Genomic DNA, 27,184 nt, shown 5'->3' on the forward strand with positions numbered 1-27,184 from the left:
AACATCTGCACTTTTCATACTTTGTATTTTTGGAGTTGTTTGGTCTCAGCCGCTCTTGGACTAACCTTTAGCTTTCAGAACCAACTAATCTAAATAATGTTGCCATTAGCAATATCTACTGTAAGAAATATATTGATTGATATTTTTCCCCTTTAATATAATTTCATTTCACAAATCCTGAACTATCCTAACAAAGGCTCTTTTATTCTAACAAACATAATGCTTTATCAGCTTTATCAGCTCCCAGTGCAAAGCAGACCGAGTTAAAAGTTAGAAATTGTTGTACGAAAAGGATTAAATAGTTTGAGACAGATCTTCATTAATAATGCAACAAGTGTATGAAAACAGAGTGGAAGCAAACATATTTAATGAGACAATCTACAACAGTCATGTGTATTGAAGCAGTGCTAAAAGTTGCAGGCCACCGGGCCTCCAGGTCTGGATTTGAAGACCTCTGATCTCTACTATTCTAATGTAAGTCATTCTTACTGCCTGCTGAAGAAATGATTTCAGTCAGAATGATGCTGCCACCACCATATTTTAGAGGTGTGGTGTGTTCAAGGTCTGACACTCATTTAATTTGTGATGGAAGTTAACTAAAGGCAACTTGTAGATGCATTACATCACACTGATGGGGTTTTCTCAGTATGTGAAATATGCTCTTTATCATTTGGTGCTGAACTACGCTTACAGTTTGAGTGTCCTGAAGTTTTGTTCTAAACTTAGGCCACAGTGCCATACAGGACACTGTCATAAACAACCATCCAGCTACATGCAAAGTCATCATCCCAGCTCACAAATAGAACTACTTACATGATCATCAATGAGCTGCTTGTGCATCAGTTATGTCCAAATAGAATTGTGTCATTGAACAGCTTTACATGGTGTTCAGCTGTCTCTGTATTCTGATTAAAATGCCATAAAGCGAGACATAAACTGACTACGTCTTTGCTACTGTCTGGTTGTGTTTATGGTAGTGGAATGCCCCTGCTTCTAATACACTAGTGTTGTCCTAATACATCATAGTCATGTCAACAAAACATAAAATATTTACTCTATTAAATATTCAGTTCTTTAAAATAAAATTGCCATATATGTACCTCTGTTTTTTTTTTTATTAATCTGTAAAATATAGAATTGTATAATTACTGGCAAATTGCAGATAATGACCTGTAACTTAAAAAAGCTACAGATGTATGTGGGTGTGTATGTGAAAGTTAGGGAGACTAATCCATAGTATGATTTATGGGGATCTAAGAAAATCAATAGATTTATCTTGATTGTTACTGAGTGGAGTTCAGTCCATTCATCAAGCTGACCTCAGCTGAAATGGAAATGACCCGAGTGGTCTTAGTAGAACTGTAAGTTCCCACACCAGACCGGTAGGAGGTTCTGTGGATGGTCCACTTCACCATCTAACATTGCAGAGTGAAAACCTGAGGTTCAGCTAAGGTTTTCTGAGCCCTGAAGCAGGGAAACTGGTAGGGAGACAGTAAGCACTGGGACTGAAAAATCCTTGAACCACTGGCAGGTGGATTAATTGGTTTACCCGATGTTATTTCACCAGGGATTTCTCAAAACAATTTCCAAATGTCTTGAGAACATGTCACTGAACTGAGGGGCAAGGCAATCTAGTTGATGGCTAAAAATACATTTGGTTATATAGACCACCGAAGGACAGTGATGTAGAGCTGCTCTGACTGTCATCACACTGCTGATTATACGCAATATTTTCTCTCGTTTTTATCATTTGTCGCTTGCGCTGTTATTATAAAAGCAATCTTAGGATCATTAGCCTGCAGTAGAGGGGCCCTTTTACACCAGGGCTGTTAAACTGATTTATCATCTGGCATTTTACCAAGTAGGAGGTGTGAGGACTACCGGTTCTCATTTCCAATGTACACAAATAAAAAGCAGCGGCGCTCTAGCATCCAGCCAGCCTATTTATCACAAGCACAGCTCACGCTGGTGGCCCTGTGCTAATGTTAGCAATGGCTTTTGGCTCCAACCACTATGTAAAAAGTCCCCCTATTTATGTCACGTTTTGATTAATCTGTACTTTCATTTATGATGAACGGTGTCCAGATAACATCAGGCTGCACTTACACCGGCACCTTCATGGCTAAGCATCATCTTAAGTGTACTTTTTCTGTAGAACTACATTATCCACTTATACTAATAGGAGTCCTCTGTGCTTGTGAGTAGTATGTGTGTATGCAGGGGGGTGTGTGTGCACTGGGGGGGTGTGAGCGTGTGCCGGCGTGCGTGTCTGTGTGTTTCTTTTATGATGAAACTTTTGTTTCATTCTTGCTTCTCATTTTATATTTTCATCCTAAACCAGAAATACAGGATAGATATTTCAATAAATTTGAATATTAGTTTATGTATTTTAGTATCCCAGTTCAATAAGTGAAACACATTATATAGATTAAGTTTGCACACATTGATGTCTAAAAGCCTTTGTTTCTGTTATGATGATCTTCAGCTTACATAAGACCAAAAAAAAATAAAACATTCTCAATACAGAAATGTGGGCTTATTGAAAAGCATGTTTAATGTCCACTTAAAGGTCGTTATGTTCAAAACTTAATTTCAGTTTGACAAAGAAGCCAAATATCCAAATATATAGAATATGATTGTTATTGCAGTTGGAACCAGATATTTAAATAAGCCCTACAAAAAGGCATATTTTCTTTTTCCCTGATATTAAATCAGACTAAAATCTTTCTGTTCTGGGTCATTTAAGATTACCAAAATTATCTATATTGCCAAGCAGCATAACTGTTTGAAATACATCTTTTTAGAATATCTTATTACTTTATATAAAATCATTATCAAAACAAAAACTAGTTCTGCATTGTCAGGAATTGAACTTCTGAACTACATGTAAATAAAATCTTGTAATACCAACTGAGCTAAAACCAGAAATATTTTGTTTAATTTAAAGTCACACGAACAAAATGTTTGTGTGTCCTTGTGTATGTAAATATGAACAGCACATGTGGATTTCTGGTTTTAACTTGGTTGTAACAGAACCACGCTGACCTTTCATTACAAATAAGAGTTGCCACTACAGGCTTAGCCGGTGGAAGCAACACTTAAGATGATGCTTGGCTAACTTTTGAAAATATATCACTTGCCTTGCCTCACACTCTACATATTTGAAAAAAGCACAACAAAACTGTTGAAAGATCTGTTTTTGCAGGTTGTTTGTGACCTCCTTTTGTCTGAGGTCTATCCATCCTGGTCTATTATCTTTGTTAGAGACATGCTATTCAGAAATCACTGGTATTGTTATGATATATAACAATGCACACAAAGTGATTTGTATTTTTATATGGTTTATGTTGATGATATTCGAGTAAATTATTCTTTTTCTGTGTTTTTACTGCAGGAATCCTCATACTCATTTGCACTGAAATGCCTTATCAGCCTTTCCACTGTTATTTTGCTTGGTCTTATAATAATGTACCACGCCCGAGAAATCCAGGTGAGTCTATTAATAAAATATTAACTTCAGGGGCGGTTCTAGATGGAGGCCATTAGGGGCCAGTGCCCCTGCAGAACTGATCCAGGTCCCTGTTATGCCTCCTGTACTGAATAAATAATACTAAATCAGTTTCTTATGCTGATATGCACAGGCACAGAAACTGTACCTAGTTGTCCTTTGTAGCTAATTTATTTTTACCTTGAGAATTTTACTTTAACAATTAATTCAAATTTAAGTGTTGCATTTGTAGATTTACTTGTGCTGAGATAGGATCAAAGATTTCATCTGCAGCCTGCAGCTCTGGAGTTGCAAGTGGCTCTTTGGTTCTGTGGCTCACTTAATATTTTAAAGGATGCAATATTGCCCTGTTTTTATTGCTTCACTCTTTTGTTTTGTGCCCCACACTGGTCCCTCTGGTAAATTTTTTCTAGAACCGCCGCTGATGAACTGAAGTATGAGTCTGAACTTAGTTTTGAGATAATAAGTATATAACTGTAAAAATAAATTGGATTTTGCAGAGTAACTGAAGGAGAAATAGTAAAACATTTTGTTTTCATGATTAGACATTCCCTGGTTTGAATCTCAGCTGTAACTCTGAGCATGCATGCATAATCCAGTTTCCTCCAGAGCAGGGGTCTTCAAATCCAGGCCTCTTGGGCAAATGTAGTGCAGCTTTTTGATGTGTCCCTGGTCCAACACACCTGAATCAAGTGTCTCCATGTCCTCCTCAATATGCTGTCAGGTTTTCTAGAGTCCTGCTAATTACCACATTATTTCACTCTGAGTTGAAGCTGAGACATATCTAAAAGTCACAGGACACTGGCCCTCAAGGCCTGGATCTGAAGACTGCTGCTCTACTCCAAACCAAAAAATATGTGTGTGAGGTTCATTCATTGATATTAGCAATGTGTGGCTTTCTGATTGTGTGTTTCTTTATTTGATTGACAACTGGACCAAAATGTACCACGCCTTTTGCCCAATAACTGCTGCACAGACTTGTGGTGAAGAGAGAGCTTAGCCAAAAAACAAGACTACATTCCTACCCTCATTTATGGTCATTTATTGGGTTATGATAGTTTATAATGAGATTGTCGACACAAGTAGCCAAAATGAGCTTCCTCCACAGCATGGCTGGACTCTCCCTTAGAGAAGGCATCAGGGAGGGACTCAGTTTAGAGTCTCCACATCTAACGGAGTCAGTTAAGGTGTCTGTCATCTCTTCTGGATTCTTCAAAACATGTTTCGGGTAACTTCCTCTGCTAGGATCTCAGCTGGCGTGGGGACACATCGGGCTTCCCCCTTAGGATCTGCAGGAGTGAAGTCTGGGCTGAAACTGCTGCCCCAGCGACACTGTTCATAAGCAGATTATGACTATTATGAGGAAATTGAATTGCAGTTCAATTTGATTGATTGATTAATGGATAATGATATGCGGACAACTAAGTTATAGTTTATCAAATGAAACAATTGGAAGATGCTGTACAGTTTTTTTAAATAAAAGAAAATGCATTTAGCTAAGATGCACTTTGCTTCTTTTCAGCTGTTCATGGTCGACAATGGAGCAGATGATTGGAGGATAGCCATGACATATGAGCGAATCTTCTTCATTGTGCTGGAGCTTCTGGTGTGTGCCATTCACCCCATCCCAGGCCAGTATGTCTTCACTTGGACGGCACGGCTGGCCTTTACCTACACACCGTCTGTGGCTGACGCCGACGTGGACATCATCCTCTCTATACCCATGTTCCTGAGACTCTACCTGATTGGCAGGGTCATGTTACTCCACAGCAAGCTGTTCACGGACGCCTCGTCCCGCAGTATCGGCGCCCTCAACAAGATCAACTTCAACACGCGCTTTGTCATGAAAACCCTCATGACCATCTGTCCGGGAACAGTGTTGCTGGTGTTCAGTATATCCTCCTGGATCATTGCTGCATGGACTGTGCGTGTCTGTGAGAGGTAAACACAGGGCTGTGAATAATGGATGTTGCTAGGTGCAAACCAAGACACAAAATGGCTGATGCACAGTTGTGTTGATTTGTGGATTACTAGATACCTTCCTTCTTCCTTTCCTTCCACGTTCGTACCTGTCGTGTCTCATTTTCGTCAGTCTTCTCTTGCTTTTTATCACTCACCTGCAGTGGTCCACTTGGATGAAATCATTAGCATAGGTCACATAGAAACAAAGCTTACATGTTTGCAGGAAGGCATTCACTGATTCGCCCACATACGACAACCCTGCTGAAGTGTTTAAAAACACCCTGACATCTGTCTCATTAGCTCAGCACTCGCTCCACAACTTCCCACTCCTTGTTTTAGATGAATATTGCTATTTTAGATGGCTTGTCCATAATTCATGAGAGCCTAATTGTTTGTTTGCTGAATGGTTTGTTTTGGTAATGCAGAGCAGCCCCCAAAATCCCTTAACCCGCTTTCCTCCCCCCAAAAGCTGAGCATCTTGGTCCGTCTCGGGAGGGGTGGGAGGGCGGGTATTGGTGGGAGGGGCATCAGCGAATCTCAGTGAAAATGAAGGAAAGGCAGAAAAAATCACGGAAAGCTTTCCGTTCTCTTCCTCGCTTTACATTTGCATAGGGAAATGAGACACTAATGTCAGCTTTGATGTTTAAAGTCTTTTTTTGTGTGATTGCTTCCGTGATGTTGTCAAGGAGATCTAATACAGCAAATTACCCCTTTCTGGTGGTGTAGCTACAGTAGTTCATATTGCATCACAGGGGAGGGTTTGAATTTGTCCAGGTCCTGACCACAGATGCTTAGTTTCTTCCTAAAGCTCTACCTCCTATCCTTCCCTCCGTTTCCTCTCTCCTAACTCCGTCCTTGTTAACCTGAGACTAACCATTCCTCTCTGCTAGCCTTAGCCTCAGCACTTCAGCTGTTAGCTGGTGGATTTTAATCTTGATACAGTATTTTACATGACAAACCACCCCAAAGGCAGGTAGACATTGTTCTAAGCTTAAATACACAGTTGTGAATAACATGTGCAACCTTTACAGATTTCTTCTGGTTTTTTTTGTCCCACTAAAATGGTCCATATCATCAAATAAATTTTAAAATCAGTACAAATAGCCTGAGTAAACTACAAAATGCGGTTTTCAGAATGACAATATAATGTAGTAAGCATAAAACCTGCACATATCCAAACCAACATGACTGTGAGCACATACAGTTGTCTCTGTTGCCATATCATTAATTAAATCTGATCTTCTTGGTTCAGTTTCCGTCTTCCTCCCAGGCCGGATTACTGCCAGAACTGTAGAATCTAGAAGTTACTTTAATACAATCCATCTGACAGCAAATCAGTAGTCTATAATACATTTAGAAAATGCAACGTCATGTTCTAATCAAAACAAATTCAAGAACCGATCTGACATCTGTCTGGAAAACGGTAAAGCCATTTCTAAGGTTTCGAGACTCCAGCAAATACCGGGAACAGCATGAACCTTCCCAGGAGTGTCTGGCTGACCATAAGAGTCCCTGATGCCTGATCCGAAGGTCACAAAGGAACCCTGAACAACAGCTGAACTACTCTAGGCCTCCTTTAGACAGGTTTTATGATAGAGAATTTTAGCAAAGCAAAACAGAGGGCTTAGCCAAAGTTTAAACTTAAATTCAGTCTAGACCAGGGGTGTCAAACTCCAGTTCTCAAGGGCCGGTGTCAGGCAACTTTTCGATGTGCCTGTGCTGCACCACACCTGAATAGAATAATTAAGTCATTAGCAAGGCTCTGGAGAACTTATCTACACAAGAAGGAGGTAATTAAGCCATTTCATTCCAGCGTTTTGGACCTGTGGCACATCTAAAAACTGCAGGACAGCGACCCTTGAGGACTGGAGTTTGACACCTGTGGTCTAGACCCTCCAAAGTTAAAAACCTTCTGCTAAGAGGAGTGGCAAAAAATTCATTTACTGCAATTTGATGGACATATTGTCTTTACATGTTTGAAGACAGTTGTTGCAACCAAGGATGAAACAACTTGTCGTACGATTTAAGGTCAATTACTTTTTCTCACTGGGCCAGGTTGGTTTGGATAGCTTGTTTACTTAATAAACAAAATTGTGATTTGATAGCTGCATTTTATTATTTACTCCGGTTCCCCTTACCTAACATTAACATTAGTTTCACAATGTTTCATATTAGTAAAGAATTCCATGTGCAGTTCTTGGCATGTAAGAAACTAAAAAAAACTAAATTCCTGACCAAAGGGCTGGGCGATATAGCAACCTGTATATATACATTCATATTAATATATTGACACAATACATCATGTAAACCTGCCAGTTCCTGGTTTCTTGCATTGTTCCTTTTAGACATGCACTAGTATCATGGCAGGTTATGTTATATTATATTTTCAGATCACCACTGGACCACATCTGAGCTGATAACAAATAGACACGACTGTTTTAACATAGTTTTAACTGCTGCAGTGACATCAGTAAAAACGGTCATATAAATAGTTTTAGTTAACCAGAGCTATCATAATTGTCTTAAAAAATATTTTATTTTATTTCCAAACACACAATAATTGTGTAATGGAAGGAAAATGTGTGTTTTGGGGCATGTTTGTACCAGTTCTGGATGTCTATAAACATTTAGCAAAACAGCTCAAGCTCTGATTGGATGAAGGGCATCTGAACATCAGTTTTTGGCTCTTGCCATCTTAATTGTATTTAGTTCTGGGCTAATTAAGTTATTCTGACACATGAACATGCTTCATAAGCACTGCTTCAGTGTAACTCTCGCTGTATGTTCAGGGTTGTTCTCCTGCTGGAAGGTGAACCTCTCCCCAAGTCTTTACCAGGGTTTCTCCCAGGATATCCCTGCATTTAGATCCATCCATCTTCCCATCATCCAATGACCAGAGACAGCTAGTCTCTGGATGACTAGCTGTTTGTCAGTGGATGAGGTGGGTTTAGGGTGATATGCAGTATCTGTTTTCTGCCACACATAATTGTAGAATAACAGGATTAATTTGGTGTCTTTTGAACAGAACACCTTCTTCCACATGTTGGCTGTGTGGTTGGAATGGTTTGTGTGAACCTGCAAACAGGGCTTCTTTTAGCTTTCATTTTGTAATGATTTTCTTCTTGTCCTTCTTATATAACTTTTCCCACAGATTTGTGAAATTTGAAAACTGTTTCTTTCCTCTGTTGGGGTATTTTCTTATCTGAACTGTGGATCTTTGCATCTCCTCCAGAGATGGGATTGTTGGCTGCTTCTCTGGTTATTTCTGTCAGTTTAGATGTACAGCCATGTTTTGGTAGGTTTGCAGCTCTGTCATAGTCTTTCTATGTCCCCATTTAAGGAATGGATTTGATAAATTACAGCCTGCTCACTTCTTCCTTTTACTGCCTGCATTTCCACTAACAATAAAATTGCGCAAATTGAAATTGTGGAAATAAATTTGCTTTATGGAAACATGACAATTTCGGAAAATCGTATGTTTTTTGATGAAAAAGTTTTGCGCTGGGACAAGGTGGTTTTTCAGTCGTATCAAGATAGAGGTACTTTAAAAAACTGCAGTAGAAAATCAAATCAAATTTTATTTGTATAGCACATTTCAGCGGCAAGACATTTCAAAGTGCTTTGCATCTTATCAAACACAGAAACACAAAGCAACATAGAATCAACAATCAAAACATGACATTAAGTCAAGTTTCATCATTAAATTTGTAATTGATTACGTTTCAAATACAATCCTAAACAGGTGGGTTTTTAGTCGAGATTTAAAGGAAGTCAGTGTTTCAGCTGTTTTACAGTTTTCTGGAAATTTGTGGTGCATAGATGCTGAAAGCTGCTTCTCCTCGTTTGGTTCTGGTTCTGGGGATGCAGAGCAGACCAGAACCGGAAGACCTGAGAGGTCTGGAAGGTTGTTACAACAACAGCTGATCTTTAATGTATTGTGTTGCTAAGCCGTTCAGTGATTTATAAACTAACAACAGTATTTTAAAGTCTATTCTTTGAGCTACAGGGAGCCAGTGTAGGGACTTTAAAACTGGTGTCATGTGCTCTATCTTCCTGGTTTTAGTGAGAACGCGAGCAGCAGCATTTTGGATCAGCTGCAGCTGTTTAATTGATTTGTTGGACAGACTTGTGAAGACGCTGTTACAATAATCAATGCGACTGAAGATGAACGCATGGATGAGTTTCTCTAGATCTTGCTGAGACATTAGTCCTTTAATCCTGGAAATGTTCTTCAGGTGATAGAAGGCCGACTTTGTAACTGTCTTTATGTGGCTCTGGGGGTTCAGGTCAGAGTCCATCACTACTCCCAGGTTTTGGGCCTGATCGCTGGTTTTTAGTTGTAATAACTGAAGCTGTGCATTGACTCTAGATCGTTCATCTTTAGGTCCAAAAATAATAACTTAAGTTTTGTTTCTGTTCAACTGGAGAAAGTTTTGGCACATCCACATATTTATCTGTTCTAAGCCCCAAGAAACACTTTTTTACGTCATATGTTACCTGCTCTCTAGTAACGCCGCAGCTTTTTCCAGTCAACAGATCCTGTTGTGAATGCTCAGGCTAATTGGCATAGTCATCGATGACGGCAGATAAAAAAAAATTCCGTAATGGTAAGCTGTTTCTCCGCCATTAGCACATTTAGCAGTGAGTAAGCAGGAATGATTGACAGCGCTGAGCCCTGCCTACTGGCTCTAATTGGTTGGAACTGTACATTTTGTTCAGACAACAATAATAGCTCAAGGAGGAGGTGGGTGGGACTGAACTCTTCACAAATTATCTGTCATAACATACTGTCACGACATGGTGACAGTTTTAACAAATATATATAAAAAAACAGTCTTTAAAAGTTACATCCTGCACCTTTAATGACAACACCGCAATTGCAAAATTGTGTTTTTTCGACATTAGCAGAGTATAGATGAAGATTTGTGTACATTTGTAATGGAGGTGCAGCTACTGTTGCTTCTCCAGTCAATCCTGTTGTGCAGATGGACACCAACGTATGCCTTGACTTCTCGTCCCCTGATGGAAATAGTGTTTGACATGATGCAGCTTTTCCTAAAATTCTCAGTTATCCTCTTTGTCTTTATAACTTTAAAGATGGCCGTACTGCTGAGTAGTCTGTATGGTCCCTCTGCTCAGCCTCTCTGACTTGTACTGGAAGTCTGGAGCACAGTGTAAAAATACATTTTGACAGGGCAGTTCCCTGCTGACCTCCGGGTCAAACACACAGTCTGTAGTCTCACAAACTGTGGTCTGTTTGTCAGGAAGTTATTTATTCAGGTTATTATGGCTGAATATTGATGTTTGTACTGATCTTGCCTCAGTTCGGGTTTTGCTGACCTTGTGAAAATAAATTTTCCCCTTGTGGGACAACAAAAGTATCTGAATTTGAATCCGAGTCCACCTGTGCCTTGCTGAGTTTCTTATACACTATAGCTACTGGCTTACGGTGACCTCTTTACAGCTTTAGGTTCTGAGTGGCTTGTTTATCTTCTCAGTTGGGCCAATGACATTCTCCCCATGACATTATGGTGTTATATGCTTGGACAACAGGGCTTGTAGTTGCTAAGCACTGATGAATGAGATTTCCTGGATTATGGAATGAGGCAGCATGTCTTCCAAAGCACCGCAATCCTTTCCTGGGTTGCGCTGAACTTGAAGAGGTGATGCAGGATCCCTAATAGCTGATTCCCACATACCTTCAAGTCCTGAGGGTCTGAAACTGTCTGGCTGCAGGTTTCTTCTGGTTCTATCTCTCCACCTTTCTTTCATGACTACTAGACATGGACATGGGGTGAGGTGAAGGAAGCACCAGTCTTCCCTGATATCATTGAAGAAAACAGCTGAGCAGTAACCCTAAGATCAATGTCCAAATCAGAAGAAAAATGTGATGTGAAAGGAAAGTTGTGGGTAAATTGAAGTAAAGGAGGCGTGTCTGGCTGAGAGCAGGTGAGGATGATGCTGGGCTTGTTTCTAAACTGGACCTATTGAGGAAGGTCTTTTGCTCATTGGCACTGTCCACCTCACACCATCTGACCCTCTTGTTATGTCTGAAGTTGAATTTGTGCACACCTCAGTAATTTCCCTGGCTTCTTTTCTCGGGTATCTCCTTTTTCTCATTAAGTCATTCTTTGAGGCCAGTGGCTGTGCAGAACTTTACATTTCAGAAAGTACTGTAGTGGTCTGATGGGAATCATTCTGTCCACATAAACTTTAAATAGATGACTGTACACTAAGTCATGGCATTGCTGTCATGTCCATGTGACACACAAGGTGTACCAGTCTGTACCGTCCCTGATATTTGCAGAAAACAAATCCAACATTTTTTTTATTTTATTTTTCAGTCTGGTGGAGTAGTTGAGGAGCTGTTGAAATCATTGAAGGGAGAGAGGATTAGATAACATCATTCAGATATTTCTGCATATGCATCCGATGAGGCATCTGTCCTTAACAACAACTGAGTGGATGATTTAATATGCACAGTTGGCATATTAAATAATCCCCTACAGGATCTATACATCTACAGAGATAATACTGATGAATTCCTTAGGTAAATAAAATGGGCATAATTTGCAGCTGTGTCAAAGTTCAGTACCTGTTCAGTACCTGCAGAAACAACTGCAGCATGTTCTGGATTGCACAAGCTGTTGATGACAATCCCTGCAACTCTTATTTTTGCTCTGGCTCTTCAAATCTCTATCTGCTTGTCCAGTCTTAAAGTCGGGAAAGTCTGGAAGAGATACTAGAGTTGGTTATTATGTGGTTGGCTATTGCTCCTACATCTCTTTGAAACACATGACAATGCATTCCAGAGAGCCAGGCTGGGTATTTGTCAGCTCATCCTCCAATGTGTGAGAGCTCTCATGTTAGGTACTGTGATCAAGAAGGTTTTTACTTCCTGTTTTTCTTGATCCACTCTGCTCTTGCTCTTCATCCAAAACTCTTCCTCTATAACCCATCATTGATTTAGGGTCCAGTTTGGTGCTATAAGAGCTTTTGAAATATGTATCTTCTCTCTTTTATTTCACATTATCACAAGGTGACAAAACATGTTAAATTGAGAAAAAAAATAATTCAGCGAAAGTAAAACTTTTAATATCAAAAAGATTTAAATCGCTTGTTTTATAACAGAGATATAGCAACAAGCTGCCACATTGCGCAACAAAATTCTACTCCATTATAAATAAAATAATAGATAACCAAAATAGTTTAGTATCATTAGGAATAAAATAATTTGTTTCTGGTATTATAACAGGAAAAAGAACAGGAGGGTAGTATATTGAAGGTAAAGGCCTAGTCTTGATAACCTTGGCTTTGACCTTGAACATAAATAAGAATTTAGTTTTGGTCTATATCGTCCAGCCCTGTCTTCTACTGCACATCTAACTGTATGTCCTCCACCCAGAGTGAGCTCAGAAACCCAGACATTAATAAATTTATGCTTGAGAAGCACAGAGGTTCCAATAAAGCTAAAAATAATTGATTGGCTCGACCACGCAGTCATTCACACTGCTAGAGCACACTCCCAAACACCAGGGCATGTCACCACTTTGTTTATTTCATTTTCCAGAATAAGATGGGCAGAGTTGTGTATGTATGTATTTTTGTGTTACTGTGAATGGTTATGAGCATGCATGTGCAGTTTTGTGAGTGTGTGTGTGCGTGTGTGTGTATGTGTGTTTGTATAATGTTTTGTTGTACTTTCTATTTCCCCACTATGCTGCTCCATAGGGATACCATGTGAGTCCTTTTTCTCTGGCTGTAAAAAAAAAAAATAAATAATCTATATATCATTTTCTTCACTGAGCTGGCGCCACTGCTGCCCTGACTGGGAGGGTGGGGGTATTAGAGAGGGATAGGGGAAGCCCTTCTAAAACACATGAACTGTCAAACCTAGCAGGCCAAAGCAGAATCAGGTAAGGCCTCTCGTTGGCAGGAATGTGCCACTGCTCCTCTGCGAAGAGGACATATTCTACTGGCTCTAGAAGCAAAGCAGAGGTGAAGTAACAGTGTGAGCAGCACTTTGAAGCAAGCGTCTCTTTGCTAACTGTTGCGCATGAGGCCAACGAGAACCTGGGGGGGGAGGTTGATTTAAAGTGAAGTACTCCATGTCACCTTCAGAAATTTACCAGAGGGCAATCCATCTTTGTGCAATTTGTCTCCCTTTCTTGTTTTATGAAATTGGTATAGATCCATGTGACACACAAATACTTTCTAGAAGCAACTGCAAAGATTTTTTGAGGAGAAAAGCCCTTTTTATTCTTTTTCCTCACACATTACCATCTCATTATGTGTCTCCCTCTCACAAAATTGATTGAATCGTGTTCTAATGGTTTTTCAAAGACATTTGTTGCTCTTACCCAAATATATTTTGCCTAGAAATCCAGAAACAATAATCTTATCCAGACTAACTTTATCTTGAATCAGAACAGTGAGCGGTTTATCAGTCTTGTTGAGAATATTTAAGTTGTTTTTTGTGGCCCTGGTTTGAACATTGCAATGTTGATGTATAGATTGAGGTTTTACTGGTTGAAGTATTACAGGGTGGGCTTTAAACGAGGGCTTTAAATGTGTTCCCTTGCAACTTAACGTATGAAAAGCAGGAGACTCTTCAGAATGTGATGACTACTGTCCTTGTTTGTTTCACAGTTCCAAATGTCACTTCCCCTTCCTCATCTCCTTCGGTAAACATAAAAAAAAAACAGCATGATAGTTTTCATGTTTACTGCCCAATTCCATTCTTTTAAACAAATCAAAAGCGAAAAGAAGAGGCGCTTGTTTCCTAAAAGTGCTTTGTGTGACTTGTATCCTCTGTTAAATGCATTGAGGCGCTGTCACATTGATCATACTCCTGTGTTTATGAAAGGGCAGTATGCTGTGAGAGTGGACGAACACGGAGTCTAACTGGAAAATGCCTAGATGGGGGGAATGAAAGTCACACATCCAGAGGAATTGAAAGGGATGGAGAAGTAGAGGGAGTGTGGAGTTGGGGAAAATGTTTTAAATTTACTGTGAATGGATTTAAGACTGTTTAGGACTAAGGTCTGTTCTTATTCCTTTCCTCATAGTTTGTTCTTACTCCTTTCTTAATGCATAAGATATTATAAACCTCATCTAAGTTATTTTGGCTTTAACCTCCAAGTCCCTCTCTCCCTACTCCTCACTGACTGATTTATACATCCCCTACTCTACCCATCTAATGTGGCCTCATCTGCAGTTTCCCCTCATCCTCTCTTCCCTATTCTGATCTTGTCCCCTTACAGTCCGAACCCGCTTTAAACCGCTGCATGCGTGCTTGTTCTGCCTCCCTTTCTTAGCCATTCCCTAATTCTCTTTCCCTCCTTGTTTCGACTCTTTTACCTGAAACAAAGCGTTCCATTCCTAGGCAGTGTGAGTGCTGCTTCTCACCTCACTGTCTGCAGCAACGTCAAAGTCTCAGAAAGTTTATCTTTTGTGGCTGAGAGAAAGACACCAGATAATCAAGCTCGAGTTACTCATTGGATACACACACACACACACACCATATGTTACATGCATCATCACCCAATTGAAAGATAGAATAAGCCAAATAGTCTGACCAGAGAAAACATCCACCATGATGCCCCTAGAACAGATACAAGGTTTACATACATCCTGGTTGATTGTGTGTTTTTTATTTTTTATTTATCTATTTTTTATTTTTTTATGGTGGTTTTCAGGCAACCACGTACTAGCATTATAGGTACTGTCTAAAACCTACTCTCTCCAAAAAAACAAAAAATCAGATTTTTGTTGAAAGAGTAGAGGTTGGAGAGAAAGTGAGCTACACTAAGCAAGCACTCCATGATCTAACCAGTGATGTGGGTGGAAATGCAACACATTTCATGAATTGATGCTCGGGATGACTTCAGAGAGCTACACAGCGTTGGTAGAGGCGATGGAGTGGTGGAGTTTCACTGCTACTGTGTCCCCTGAAGAAGAGAAGCCCGGAATCTACACCAAATAGTGACAGTTTTATTAAAGGGGGGGGCAGCTGCAGCTGGGGTTGAGGTCAGTCACACTGTGGTGATTTTGCTGTGTTTTTTTGGGTGCTACCTACAGGTAATTTATTGAGACCTCTGTAACAGAAAAACTGCAGATTTGTTAACACAGGAGACGTATGTATGCACTCCAGGACTGAAGCGTTGACAATAAGGTGCTCATGAACTGCTTCCTGTGTAGTGGCCTTGCAGACTGAGGAGGGCAGTCACAGAATGACACAGAGAGGACTGCTTTAGGGGAAAATTAACAAGTCACATTTTTAAGGTGAATTTGATTGTCTCATTTAAATGACGTTGCTAAAGAATGACTTTTATAAAATCTCAGGAAAAAGCGGAACTCAATTTTTCATTGAATTATTTTTTGTCGGTTACCAACAGATAAGGTCAAGATTATCAACATAAATGTAGCATTTTTATTTGAGACAATCACTATAGGTATGTGATAGTTCATATTTTGGTACTGATTCAATACCAAGAGACCAATAATTCTATTCATACTGATACCGACACTTTTTGTCTAAGTTTGACATATTATCAAACTTCTGACCTTTAGGTGTTTTGTGTTTTTTTCCTATGAATTATTCTGTTCACACCTATGACAGAATTTGGACAAAGCTAAAAGGTGTTAATAACCTACTAACATGACAAACAATATCAACAGAAAAATGAAGCAAAGATATGTCCATTTTCTTCTAAATAAACAAAGTGACGGTTTTATTAAAGGTGGAGCAAATCAATACAATTTTTTTAGGTATTGTTGAGAAACTACAATACAAAAATAAAATAAAATTTCAAGATGAATTCTGATGCTAAAATATCAATCTTACCACCCTCAGAATCAATCCGATACTGATACCAACTCGACATTGATATTTTGGATTGATTCACTACTGATTCATCAGTAATTATACATAAGTTAAGTTGTATCTGTGTGAGCACATCAAAGTAAAATAGTGGCTTCCCATTCCAATCAAACAAAGCAAAGAATATATGGGGATGAGACTACTGAACGGTTTTTAGTATCGGAAGGCGTACTATCGGCTTGTGTCAGCGTTTTCCTTTTGAGTGTGTGTGTGTGTGCATGGGGGTGCGCACGCGTGTGTGTGTGGGGGTGTGTGTGTACATGTTTCAGAATTTTCCAACAGGCTGCCAATGTTCCTACACAGTTGATTAGATTACTTTTGAGTTACAAATATTTTTTACCGTTTTTTTTTTTTTGGAGTTTGAACTTCTACAGTAAAATCAAAATGACGGTCATGAACGCAGGACCATAAAGTCTGAATCGCAGGATACATCAGTAACCTTAACTCTACATCTGATCCTAGAATGAGATCACTATCAGTTTGATATTGATTGGTTTCTATACTGAAACTATCTGAAAGTTCCTGAATTGCAGTAAGTTTACAAAGCATACAATCATAACTCTAATGTGCTCATAGAACTTAACAAAATTATATATTTTTTTAGTTTCTGTATCTATTTGGCACTATCCCTACACCCTACACAACAGCAGAAACATTGTCATCAATAACCTACTACAGGACCAAAACATGATGAATGACTAACTTGGACCTTATTAGCATGCAACTATATACTAGAAAATTATTAGCTGGCTTAGCTAACACAATAGGGCAAGGGTATCAAACTTCAGTTCTCAAGGGCCAGTGTCCTGCAACTTTTAGATGTGCCTCTGCTGCACACATGAATAGAATAATTAGGTCATTAGCAGGACTATGGATAACTTATCTACACGGACCACAGATTCTTCAAAACACAATTTGTGTTTTCTGAAATCTTTGCTCCATTTAGAAATCTGTTCTGCAAAGAAACAAATGGGGATTCTGAGTTTTCCCAAAAAGACTCAGCTCAGCTCCTTGCTTTGAGCACAATATTGTGGAAATTCTCATCTGGTGAGTTGGATGTTTTGTACACTATGAAGTCCAGTAAAGTTTTAAATTGTTGAGGATCAAACCATGTCGGTGTTGACAGTCTCCACATTGTGAATGCACTGTCACTGCTGCTAACACACTCGCCCTGGAGCTTGATGCATGGCTGCAGTGGCACTAACATATCACAAAGTTTGTACACATTTAAAACACATAGGGCTGTCTGACGCTTTGTCACAAAGTAGTTAAGGATGATTTGGACCACATCAAACACTCCAACCAAGCCTGAATTTCATTTTCCTCATTCTGGGCAAATTTGGGCTAGAATTTGGGCAAGTTTTTTGTTTGCCGTTTTTGAGTTGGATCGTCATTACTGTCATTCTGAGTTATCTGCTTATATTTACTGCAACTAACAGACTTTCAGAGAGCATTGTGACACATTTTTGTCCAAGTAATTTATACAGTATTTATTGACTGGCACTTGAAAGACAAACATAACCAACATTGTGTTTTACTAGTGAGACATCAAAAACTAAAATTTTTTCCACTGCTTAGAACATAATGATAATAGCATTGCTGAAGATAGTGATGACGATATTCTGACCCGTTTCTTTCTTTAGTGTTCCACAATGTCACCACCGGTTTGTGATATTTATTATATCAGCCACTAAAATATGAATCATGTGTGGACATGAGGGCAAATAGAACCCACTCAAATGAGCAGCTACATAATCTATATGAATAGTGTGAATGTATGACACTCTGTAGTCTGTTTGCAAACTGCAAACAGACTACTAATATTTACAGGTTCAGTCATGGTAAACATTAAGTACAGTGGGCTGCGGCCTGGCCATGGTTCAGTCGTCACGTATTGTTTTGTGGAACGTGACTCCAAATTATTTGTGGAAAACTCACTTACTTACTGAATTTCTCATAGAGCGCATTTCATATATACAGAAAAAAAAAAACAGCTTGGGAAGCTGAATTACCCAGACGCAATGGTGCTTGAAACTGATAGGTTGGTGTTTGCGAAGGAGCCAATTCAGGAGTGCCATTGATTTTCCTTAGTGTTGATTGGAAAATCAACACTAAGGAACAGCAGATGTTACCTCCTGTTGTAGAACTAAGATTGTTTCCACTCTGCGTTTTGATGCTTAGTGAGCTATTTTAGGTGTTTGAACTATTAAAATTAACAGTTATAGTAAAGTATTCACAGATTTTAACTATTTGTAGCTAGCTGTGGTTGCTAACCTACCACTGTACAGTTCTTTACAGTCAACTGTATGACAGCATTTAGTGGTCATTATATACTGACATTAATTAATTTCAACCTTAGATGAGCCATGTTATGTTAAGAAAAAAAACAGTTAATAAAACAAAGAAGTTGCCACTGTTTGGCCCTATCAGTTGCTTTCTTCTTTGTAGAGACATTTTGGTCCATTGTTTTGTAACAACAATACCTCACTTAATTGGGGAATAATGATATTCATCCACCCACTGTTACCTTGACATCCTACCACAGCATTTAGCACCAACTGAAGGCTGGACTTTAACTAGGCGACTCTAAGTCTTCATTTCCATTTCCAAATATTCCTATATCTTCCAAAAATACATCACCAGCACCATACTGGACATGGTGTCAGAGTTAGCTCTCCTAGCTTAACCCTCTATGGAATGCATAATGATGCCAGTTGGAAAAAAATATTAGGGATGTTTTTCTGACATAAAATAAACCAAGTAAACATAATAAAGACAAATTTTTAAAAAATATTATTTTTTCATTTATTTTTTGTTGATGTTGCCATTTTCAACACTGTACCATAGTGGAAATTAATGAAAACAAGAGAGTTTGGCTTATTATTGGAAAAACCTTTATTTAACAACTTAAATCATAGTCTAAATAGTCTCCAGTAGCAATAATAGTTAACAATGAAACTCATTTGAAAGCTAAAAACAATTTAATTTATTTGCATATTTCATTGATATAATGGTTTTGATTGGATTTGAGTGTCTTGATCATGCCGTCTTTGCCTTACTGCTTGCAGAAGCTGATGAAGCAGTTCCTCTCAGCTTACAGTGGAAGAGGAAAACAAATAAATATCCTTTAGTATGTTATGAACCTGCCAGTTTAATGAAACACACAAGTAATAATTGCATGTTCACCCTCATTGTTCCTCCTGTCCTCACTGGTCCTCCTGTCCTGCCTGTTCTTATTCTCTGGCTTATAGTCTTCATCATCCTCACTGTCTCATTGCAAAGTTGCAAGCTGCTCATTTCCTTCAACACTAAATGCTAATGCATCCTCACTACCATAAAAAAAGAACTGCTAGTTTGGTTTTCTTCCTAAGAAACTATAAAACATTGTTGTAGTAATGATGTAAATGGAAGAAAGAGTATCAATTATAGTCATATGCAATATGGAAAGGACTCACAAAATGCATGATTATAGCAGACTCTAGAAGATCAATATGCTGGGTTAGCAATACAATGGTACAGTGTTGCCATATGGCAACATCAACATTTTAACAATTTATCATTATTAAATTATCAAATACTGGTCATTCATTGTGGTAATAAATGAACTTACCTAATTTATTGTTGAGTATGTATTTTTCCTCGGTCAAAAAATGTCATAAAAATTATTTTTTCATGATTTCTGAGGAGTCAAATAGTGAGACCCCTCCATGTGAAGAGGTCTATAGAAAAGGGTGTCAAACATCCCTCCAGAAAATTATGTGACAAATTTAAACATTGTCATTGCTTTTCTTAGGGTCTCATCTCTCTTTCAGTGCACTACATTGTAAAATTGGAGGTAATGTATGTGTGTGGAAGGGCTTCAAGTGATTTGTTGCCAAATGGCAACCCTGAAAGTGTTAATTTTTCTTGTAAATGTGATTTTTTTTTTTTAGAATCCCCGAGCATATAACAGTCAGGCCTTAGAGTTTGGTAATGTACAGTTATGAAAATCAGACTATTCAATTCTCTGGATTCATAAATGTAAGACACATTTCTTGTATGTTGCAGGGCCCTTTTAGTCAGATAACACTTGAAAATATCCAGACTGCTTGGTGTCCAGACGCAGTGGCCCAGTTATCTAAATGTAATTTAGTACACATACAGACCAGTGGTGGGCATTTAAGTGATTCAGCGAACAAGATGCTGGCTCAGGTAGAACGATCATGAGAGGGTATGGTGACGACATCCTGAGTGGAGCAGGAACAGTGACTCCAAAAAAATGAGCAAAGGTCATCCAGCACATAGGATGGACAGGTTGCACTGGCAGAAATTTGAAAGGAGTTGTATCTTAGGCAGGTATGAGGCTGGCTGTTATCCAGCATGTGAGGTGGACTCTTTATGACACAGGAAATGTGTGGATGTCCAAAATGATCACACAGGGTCATGCATAGGTGCAGCTTTTTTGAAGAAAAGCTTACGATCTTACGAGGAGATGGAAGCACATTTGACAAATAAGTTTTGACCAAAGCACGCAGTTGCTATTAAAGTTTCAGCATAATTTAGAAAACTTGACATACATGTTTGTGATGGTGGGACAAAAAGACAAAACATAACATCCTGCTCATTATGTGAGGTGGTAAGATAAACGTTGCTCCTTTTTGAATTATTGATCAGCATGTTTTCTTTTCTGTCCCATTGTGAAGAAAGAGTAATAGACATACCTTTTTGTTATTATACTTAGAGTGCATCCAGAAAGTATTCACAGCACTTCACTTTTACTTTTTCCACATTTTGTTATGTGGGAAAAGCAAAATTAGGAACAACACAATTGTACAATCCTAAATGTATTAAATTAATTTACTCAGAATTCTACCCCATTATGACAATACAGAAAAACATTTGAGATTTTTGCAAATTTATTAATAATGTGAAATTATTAATAAATTTGTAAAGAGGAACTCCAGGAAAACAGGAAGTCATGGATTATAAATATTAAGTTCCTAAAATCTCTGATCAATTTAAAAAAGGAAAGAATGAATTATAAAAATGCTTCAGTAAATTTTTATTTAGAAAAGCTGTTCAGGGTACTATAATCATCCCACAATCATTGTTTTGTAAAAAAAAAACCCAAACCAAAACAAAAAAAGTATTTTTGTGGTAGATTTTTTTTTCATCCTGACCAACCAAGGTTTTTTTTTTTTTGCAATAAAAGATTCATTTATTTTAGGGCCTTTTCACATCAACAGAGGCTGCTGGATTGTTAACTTTGGCCACTTAGGTGTCATATCTTCAGTCATCAACTGTTGGGAATGACTTATTAGTACCAGGCTTGACCGTGGATAATTTGAACAAGCAGTTAATTTTTTTCGAGAAAAGATGCAGACTATGTTTTTCCTTTCCCTCTTACCATTCAGGTCCCACTGTGTATCGTGTTTTATGCAGAAATGGATAACTGATCGCCTCCTTTTAAACACTTCATACGTGTCCTAAGAACAATGTAGTCAAAGTGGGGAACAAACTCTAGGTTCCTGACATATCTGTTGCCCTGGAATAGGTTGAAAGTGGTGCCAGCTCTTCTCCATGCTAACCCGAAAACCTGCCCCGGTATATTGAGAGCTTGAAAATATTGTTTTCATCACGTCCCTTCTATTTCCATGCTGCTGTCTCTCATTTACAAAGAAGAGAGCAGAGACATCCCCAGTTAGCGCTAATAATAAAAGAGGGAGAAATGACACCTTTAGCATTTCTCCCAGCATACTTCTGGGTTATGTTTACTGAAAGAAGCCCACTGTACTGCACCATGTTCTCCAAGTTGAAAATGCGGCACATTTCAGCCTGCACTGAAGACATGACTCATTCTCTGCACGCCTTCATGCCAAGATGAATGAAGTTTGTATACTAGTCATTTGTAATTACAATATTTAGCCATCTGAACAAGTTTAGCCCCCTGGCAGCTATCAAAGGCCAGCTGGTGAAGTGTTGTAATGCAGGTAAAAGAGACAGAGTTGTCAAATTCAATGAGCATCTACCTTCCATGTTTCACAAATGAGAGCCTGTCCTCAAAGACGCTTCATTCACAGTGCTACATTATGGACCCTGAGTTTTCCCCTCGCACTCCTGCTCTCAATATACTGGCTTTGAAGCATGCAGGATGCAGACAACTTTTTATTCCTGCATGATACAAAACGGACTGCTTCTGTGCATGTCATCACACACTAGAATCCTACAAGCCACACACTGCTGTGGCACAGAACAGCTACCAGGAATTCGTTTCCCCCTGACTTTGAGCATGAACACGAGGAGTGGGAGTTTTATGCACTGCAGAAGGCATGAGTAGATGATTAAGAATATTTGGTGGCAATGAACTGTCTTGGAGGAGAAAATTGACCTGAAACAATGGTTGGGTTTTTTTCTAATAGAAAAAAAAACTGAACCCTTAGTTTTTCTTTTGTGTTTGGAGGAGATCTGTTGGACATTTTTGGTAGATTCACTTTGGAAAATGCAGTTAACTGATTGAACTAAATTCTTCCTGAGAAAAGACGCACTTATTACGACTTTAATTTTTGTTATTCGGTTTTTGGACATATTTGACCAGCCGTTAAATATGTTCATGCTAATCTAGGTTCACTTTAACAGTTATATTATTTGTTGATATGAGAATTGGGTTTAAAGTATTCTTTAACTTTCATGTCAGAGGCCAAACGCGAGTCATGCAGCATGTGAGAGAGACAAATTTGCCACAGACTTTACATTTTAAACTACATTTAGCAAATGATATTAGCATGGTTAGCTTGTGTTTATTTCGTGGAGAATAAATGTTTACCATAAAGCAGCAGCATGTATTTTTTTAAAAAACAAACATGTTTTTTACTTATTTATTAAAACTATCAACATGTGGTGACAAAATATGAGAGATAATCTGTCTATGGTCCTGCTGTCATATGAACAAATACACAGCTCTGTCAGAAACGACCAATGAGAGGCAGGGTCTTAGCACTGTTAATCACCCTCATTCACTCAAATGGTCAGGTTAGTTAGCATAGCCATGATGACAGCAGATGAACAGTTTTCCTGGAATGCTAAGTTGTTTCTCCACCAGTAGCACATTTCTGCAGATAGCAATAGTGGCACTGTGAGGAGGCAGATGAGCTTGGTTTTCATATTAAACTGTCACAACATACTGACAGTTTTAACAAATTTGTAAAAAACACATTTTTGTAAAGGTTACATACTGCAGCTTTAACTCAGAGTTCTGCAAAGCTATCAATTTTTCCAAATCTAGCTATTGCTGTAACATAAATAAGTGAAAAGATAAAATGAATAAAATAGAATTTTAAAACAGAGCAGATTTTATTTTCTGTTATTTCCTTAAAGTGTTCCTCCCTCTCACTTCCTGTGGATCTGTGAGCATTTCTGTGTTTCCTCTGACCTCATGCTTAACGCCTCATCTAGAATCAACTTCCAACCTTTAGTCTTTTTCACCCAGTAACAGTGTTCACCCTGAAGTCTTTGGTTGATAGTATGATCTCAAAAAAATCAGTCACGTGTCTGGGCTGATCAAATTGAGAATCACATTATGATGGGTTCACTGATTAGAAAAAGTTGGTATTTTTAAGTTTCCAATCAATCGCAATCGCTCACGTGTCTGGGCTGATCAAATTCAAAATGACACTATTTGTGTCACCAGGACTTTTATTGGTGCATCTCTGCCCTTAAAAAAATCTCAGTAGTTAGAATTTATGCAGTTTTTTTTCCCATTGGAGTGTTAAAATAAAATAAAGAAAACTCTCTTAACTTCTCCAAGACAGCCCATTGGTTATAATTAAGCAAGTTGAACAAAGGTGCACAAGGCATATTTGCCTCTGTAACAGACTTTTGCATTGCTGCAAAAGCTATCGGAATGCCATCCTCAATCTTGGGCTTCTTCAGCTTTTTAATTTTTTTTATTTCTTTGTAAAGTTATTTTTCATACACTTTGTTGGCCTATGATTTGACATTTCAAACATTGGTGAAAGCTACTTTAATGTTTGCTGTGATCATTTGTATGTTCAAAGTTTTTTTTTTTTTCTTTCAGCACCTTAATCTCTGATGGAGCATTTGTCACACACTGTGACCAATCAGTCAACTGTTTGATTTATTGCAGCAATATTACCATTTTGAATGCACTGTCATGTATTTGTTTAGTTGCATTTGTCAACATGAGTTTGAATTGATGTGTGGCACTTTGTACCATAATGTCTGGTAAAAGATGTTCTTTCTTTGACATTTGAAAAATGTTCTTTGAAACTTAATTTCAATGGTATTTTGTAAAGGATTTGAGTCCGCAGCCATTTTATGAATGTCCCTGGTCAAAATTTTTATTTTTTTTATCTTTCAAGACTCTGAGAATGTCTTTTGTTGATACTGTTTTCCAATAGTTTAAGCATATTGTGTATAAAAAACTATTTTTTTTATTTTCCATATGTCACACTAGTTTCTCTGCAGAAGTTCATTATCTCTGCCTGAAAATAAGTAAGTTCTTGTGCCAAACCAGTGCTTGAAACCAGAACCACTTCTGAAACCAATAACTCTGGTATATAAAAAAAATTGTTCTATGTTGCACCACCTGCTGGGCTTAGGAAAAAGCATCAGAGCTGGAAATAGGTGCATTTCTTCTAATTTAGGCCCAAAAAGAATTTTTAGGTCAAAAGTTTTGACAAAATTAGTCAAAATTTAGGTAAAAATCTTTGATCTAAAAAATTAGGTCAAATTTTTTTTAGGTTTTTAAAAAAACCACAAGTTTTCTTCTTGTGTCCTGATTTCCTACTCGAAATCAGAAATGACAGAAGATCAATCAAGCAAGACTTTTCTGGTTCTGTTACCACCTGGCAACAAGCCACTTATTTGGTAAAACGACACGGTCCTTATCAGTGTTTTCATAGAACATGCTGTTAATGTGAACTATTTGAAGCAACATTTGCTAATTGGATTGTTGTTAGCAACACAAGCTAATAAAAATTAAGTACACAGAATATTCTGGCTCCAAAAACTAAAGGAACATCTTAAAAAATAGATGATGTACATTTACATGATATATTAAGGCTACCAGAAGTGGAAATAAACTGTTTATCGCTGCAGCTATCAGCCATAACATCTTTGAGCGCTATGCTAGCCTTAGTTAGTGTAGAACTATGACAGATCCAGGCCTCAGCATTACATAAACTGTATGGTTTATGTGGGTTGAGGTTAAAATCCCAGTGCTTACTAAAGAATGTTGTCAGGTAGATCTCAGTGACATGAAAGAAACAGAAAGTTGCTTATTTTCAAAGTTTTCTGGAGATCTTCCCACCAGTAACAAGCAGACATTACTAGCTTAGCAGGCCCCATCAATGTGGTAGTTTAGCGTCATGATGAGGGAACTGTATTCCACCATCAGGTATTCTTACAGAGGACTGATCTTTGCCCTGCTGGGCCTCATGTCCTGAAGTTGATCTAATATAGATAAGAAGTCATTCTTCGATTATTTAAAATACTTTGATGGAGTTCTCATGTCATCTGTAACTAAAGATGAAGGTTATACAGATGACAACAAATATTTGCCTTTGATATATTTTTTTATGTTTATATGTATTTGTGGACAAGTGCAAAATTTTCAACAAACTACAGGAGCATTACGGCATCACTTCTTGTCCAGAAGTTCATATGGATCAAACCCGTTTGGAAGCCTTTCAGACCCAAAGGTTTGTTGGATGTTCTGCTGAATGGTCCACAGCCTCTCTGTACATATACAACTAACCTTTGAGGGTTTTTCCTCCAGATTCTGTTTCCTTCTTTTTTCTTTCTGTCACTGTGTCTCACTTTCTCGTCAGTTGGCACCTACAGAATCATGTTTAGCTAATTTGACCTCAAGTCTCCAGTTTGGTGTGCCTATACATATGGCATATTGAATTCTGAGGTTGAGGGTTGGTGGGAACCTACAACTTTTTGAGTCAGAATGCAAATTTCATGAGGCTTTCAGTGCAGATATAGAATGCACCATAAGAACCAGAACCTGGTTTAGCACAAGAACTTTGGTCTAAAATCCCTACAAACTACTGCTATCCATTAAGCTGCGTCAGTTTGAAGCTAACGCACCAAACTGTTTTAGAGCAGAGGTCTCCCACTGCATCATGCTCTTCCTCCGTATTTCCCTCCGGCCACAGGCCTTGTTTGACTCACAGAGCATCCTGTTCTTTAGCATGTTTGCATTCATGAAACTGTGGCTACTTTTTTCTGAGCATGTCTCTCCTTGTCTTTATTGTTTCAGGTATCATGACAAACAGGAAGTGACCAGTAACTTCCTGGGAGCCATGTGGCTCATCTCGATCACCTTCCTTTCTATTGGCTACGGTGACATGGTACCACACACGTACTGTGGGAAAGGCGTGTGTCTTCTTACAGGGATCATGGTAGGTTTCTTTTGTTTTTATTGAAATATATCAGTAAATATATGGAAGGAAAATTTTACTTTATTACATTTTTTAATCAATCAAAATAAAATCTTGGATTGAGACCCTTAATACCTCTTTTACCTTGTCTTACACGTGTGAATGCACTTTTAATGTCTTGGCATCTATTTTTAACTGTAGCTGTGGTTAATGGCGCCCTGCAGAGCTCACTCATCTGTTCTGTTATTCAGCTCTCTTTAGAAGGACTGAGGATGGCCTGATAGGTTGCTGTGCTGAAAAGTTAAACCAAGTTAAAAATGTACCAGTTACTATTACTTCTGATTTCTTCTAATTTATTCATTTACTGAAACCACTCTGGTGTTAGGCCTGCACAAAGTAGTGGATAATTATGAAGTGGAAATGGAATGATAACAGGGTTTTCAAAAT

General features: G+C 38.3%; 1 protein-coding gene across 2 annotated transcripts in view; it reads left to right on the top strand.

The window, feature by feature from the left end:
* Nucleotides 1–27,184, top strand: part of LOC102217965 (small conductance calcium-activated potassium channel protein 2-like) — an 86,759-nt gene that overhangs the window by 42,910 nt on the left and 16,665 nt on the right. For both annotated transcript variants that reach the window (XM_023335198.1, XM_005811058.2), the window contains exons 3-5: nucleotides 3,395–3,490; nucleotides 5,031–5,449; nucleotides 26,617–26,758. In XM_023335198.1, the coding sequence (XP_023190966.1) occupies nucleotides 3,395–3,490; nucleotides 5,031–5,449; nucleotides 26,617–26,758 (657 nt within the window). The remainder of the gene's footprint in view (nucleotides 1–3,394; nucleotides 3,491–5,030; nucleotides 5,450–26,616; nucleotides 26,759–27,184) is intronic.

This window comes from Xiphophorus maculatus, chromosome 6, assembly GCF_002775205.1.
Source record: "Xiphophorus maculatus strain JP 163 A chromosome 6, X_maculatus-5.0-male, whole genome shotgun sequence".
Taxonomy (NCBI): Eukaryota; Metazoa; Chordata; class Actinopteri; order Cyprinodontiformes; family Poeciliidae; genus Xiphophorus; species Xiphophorus maculatus.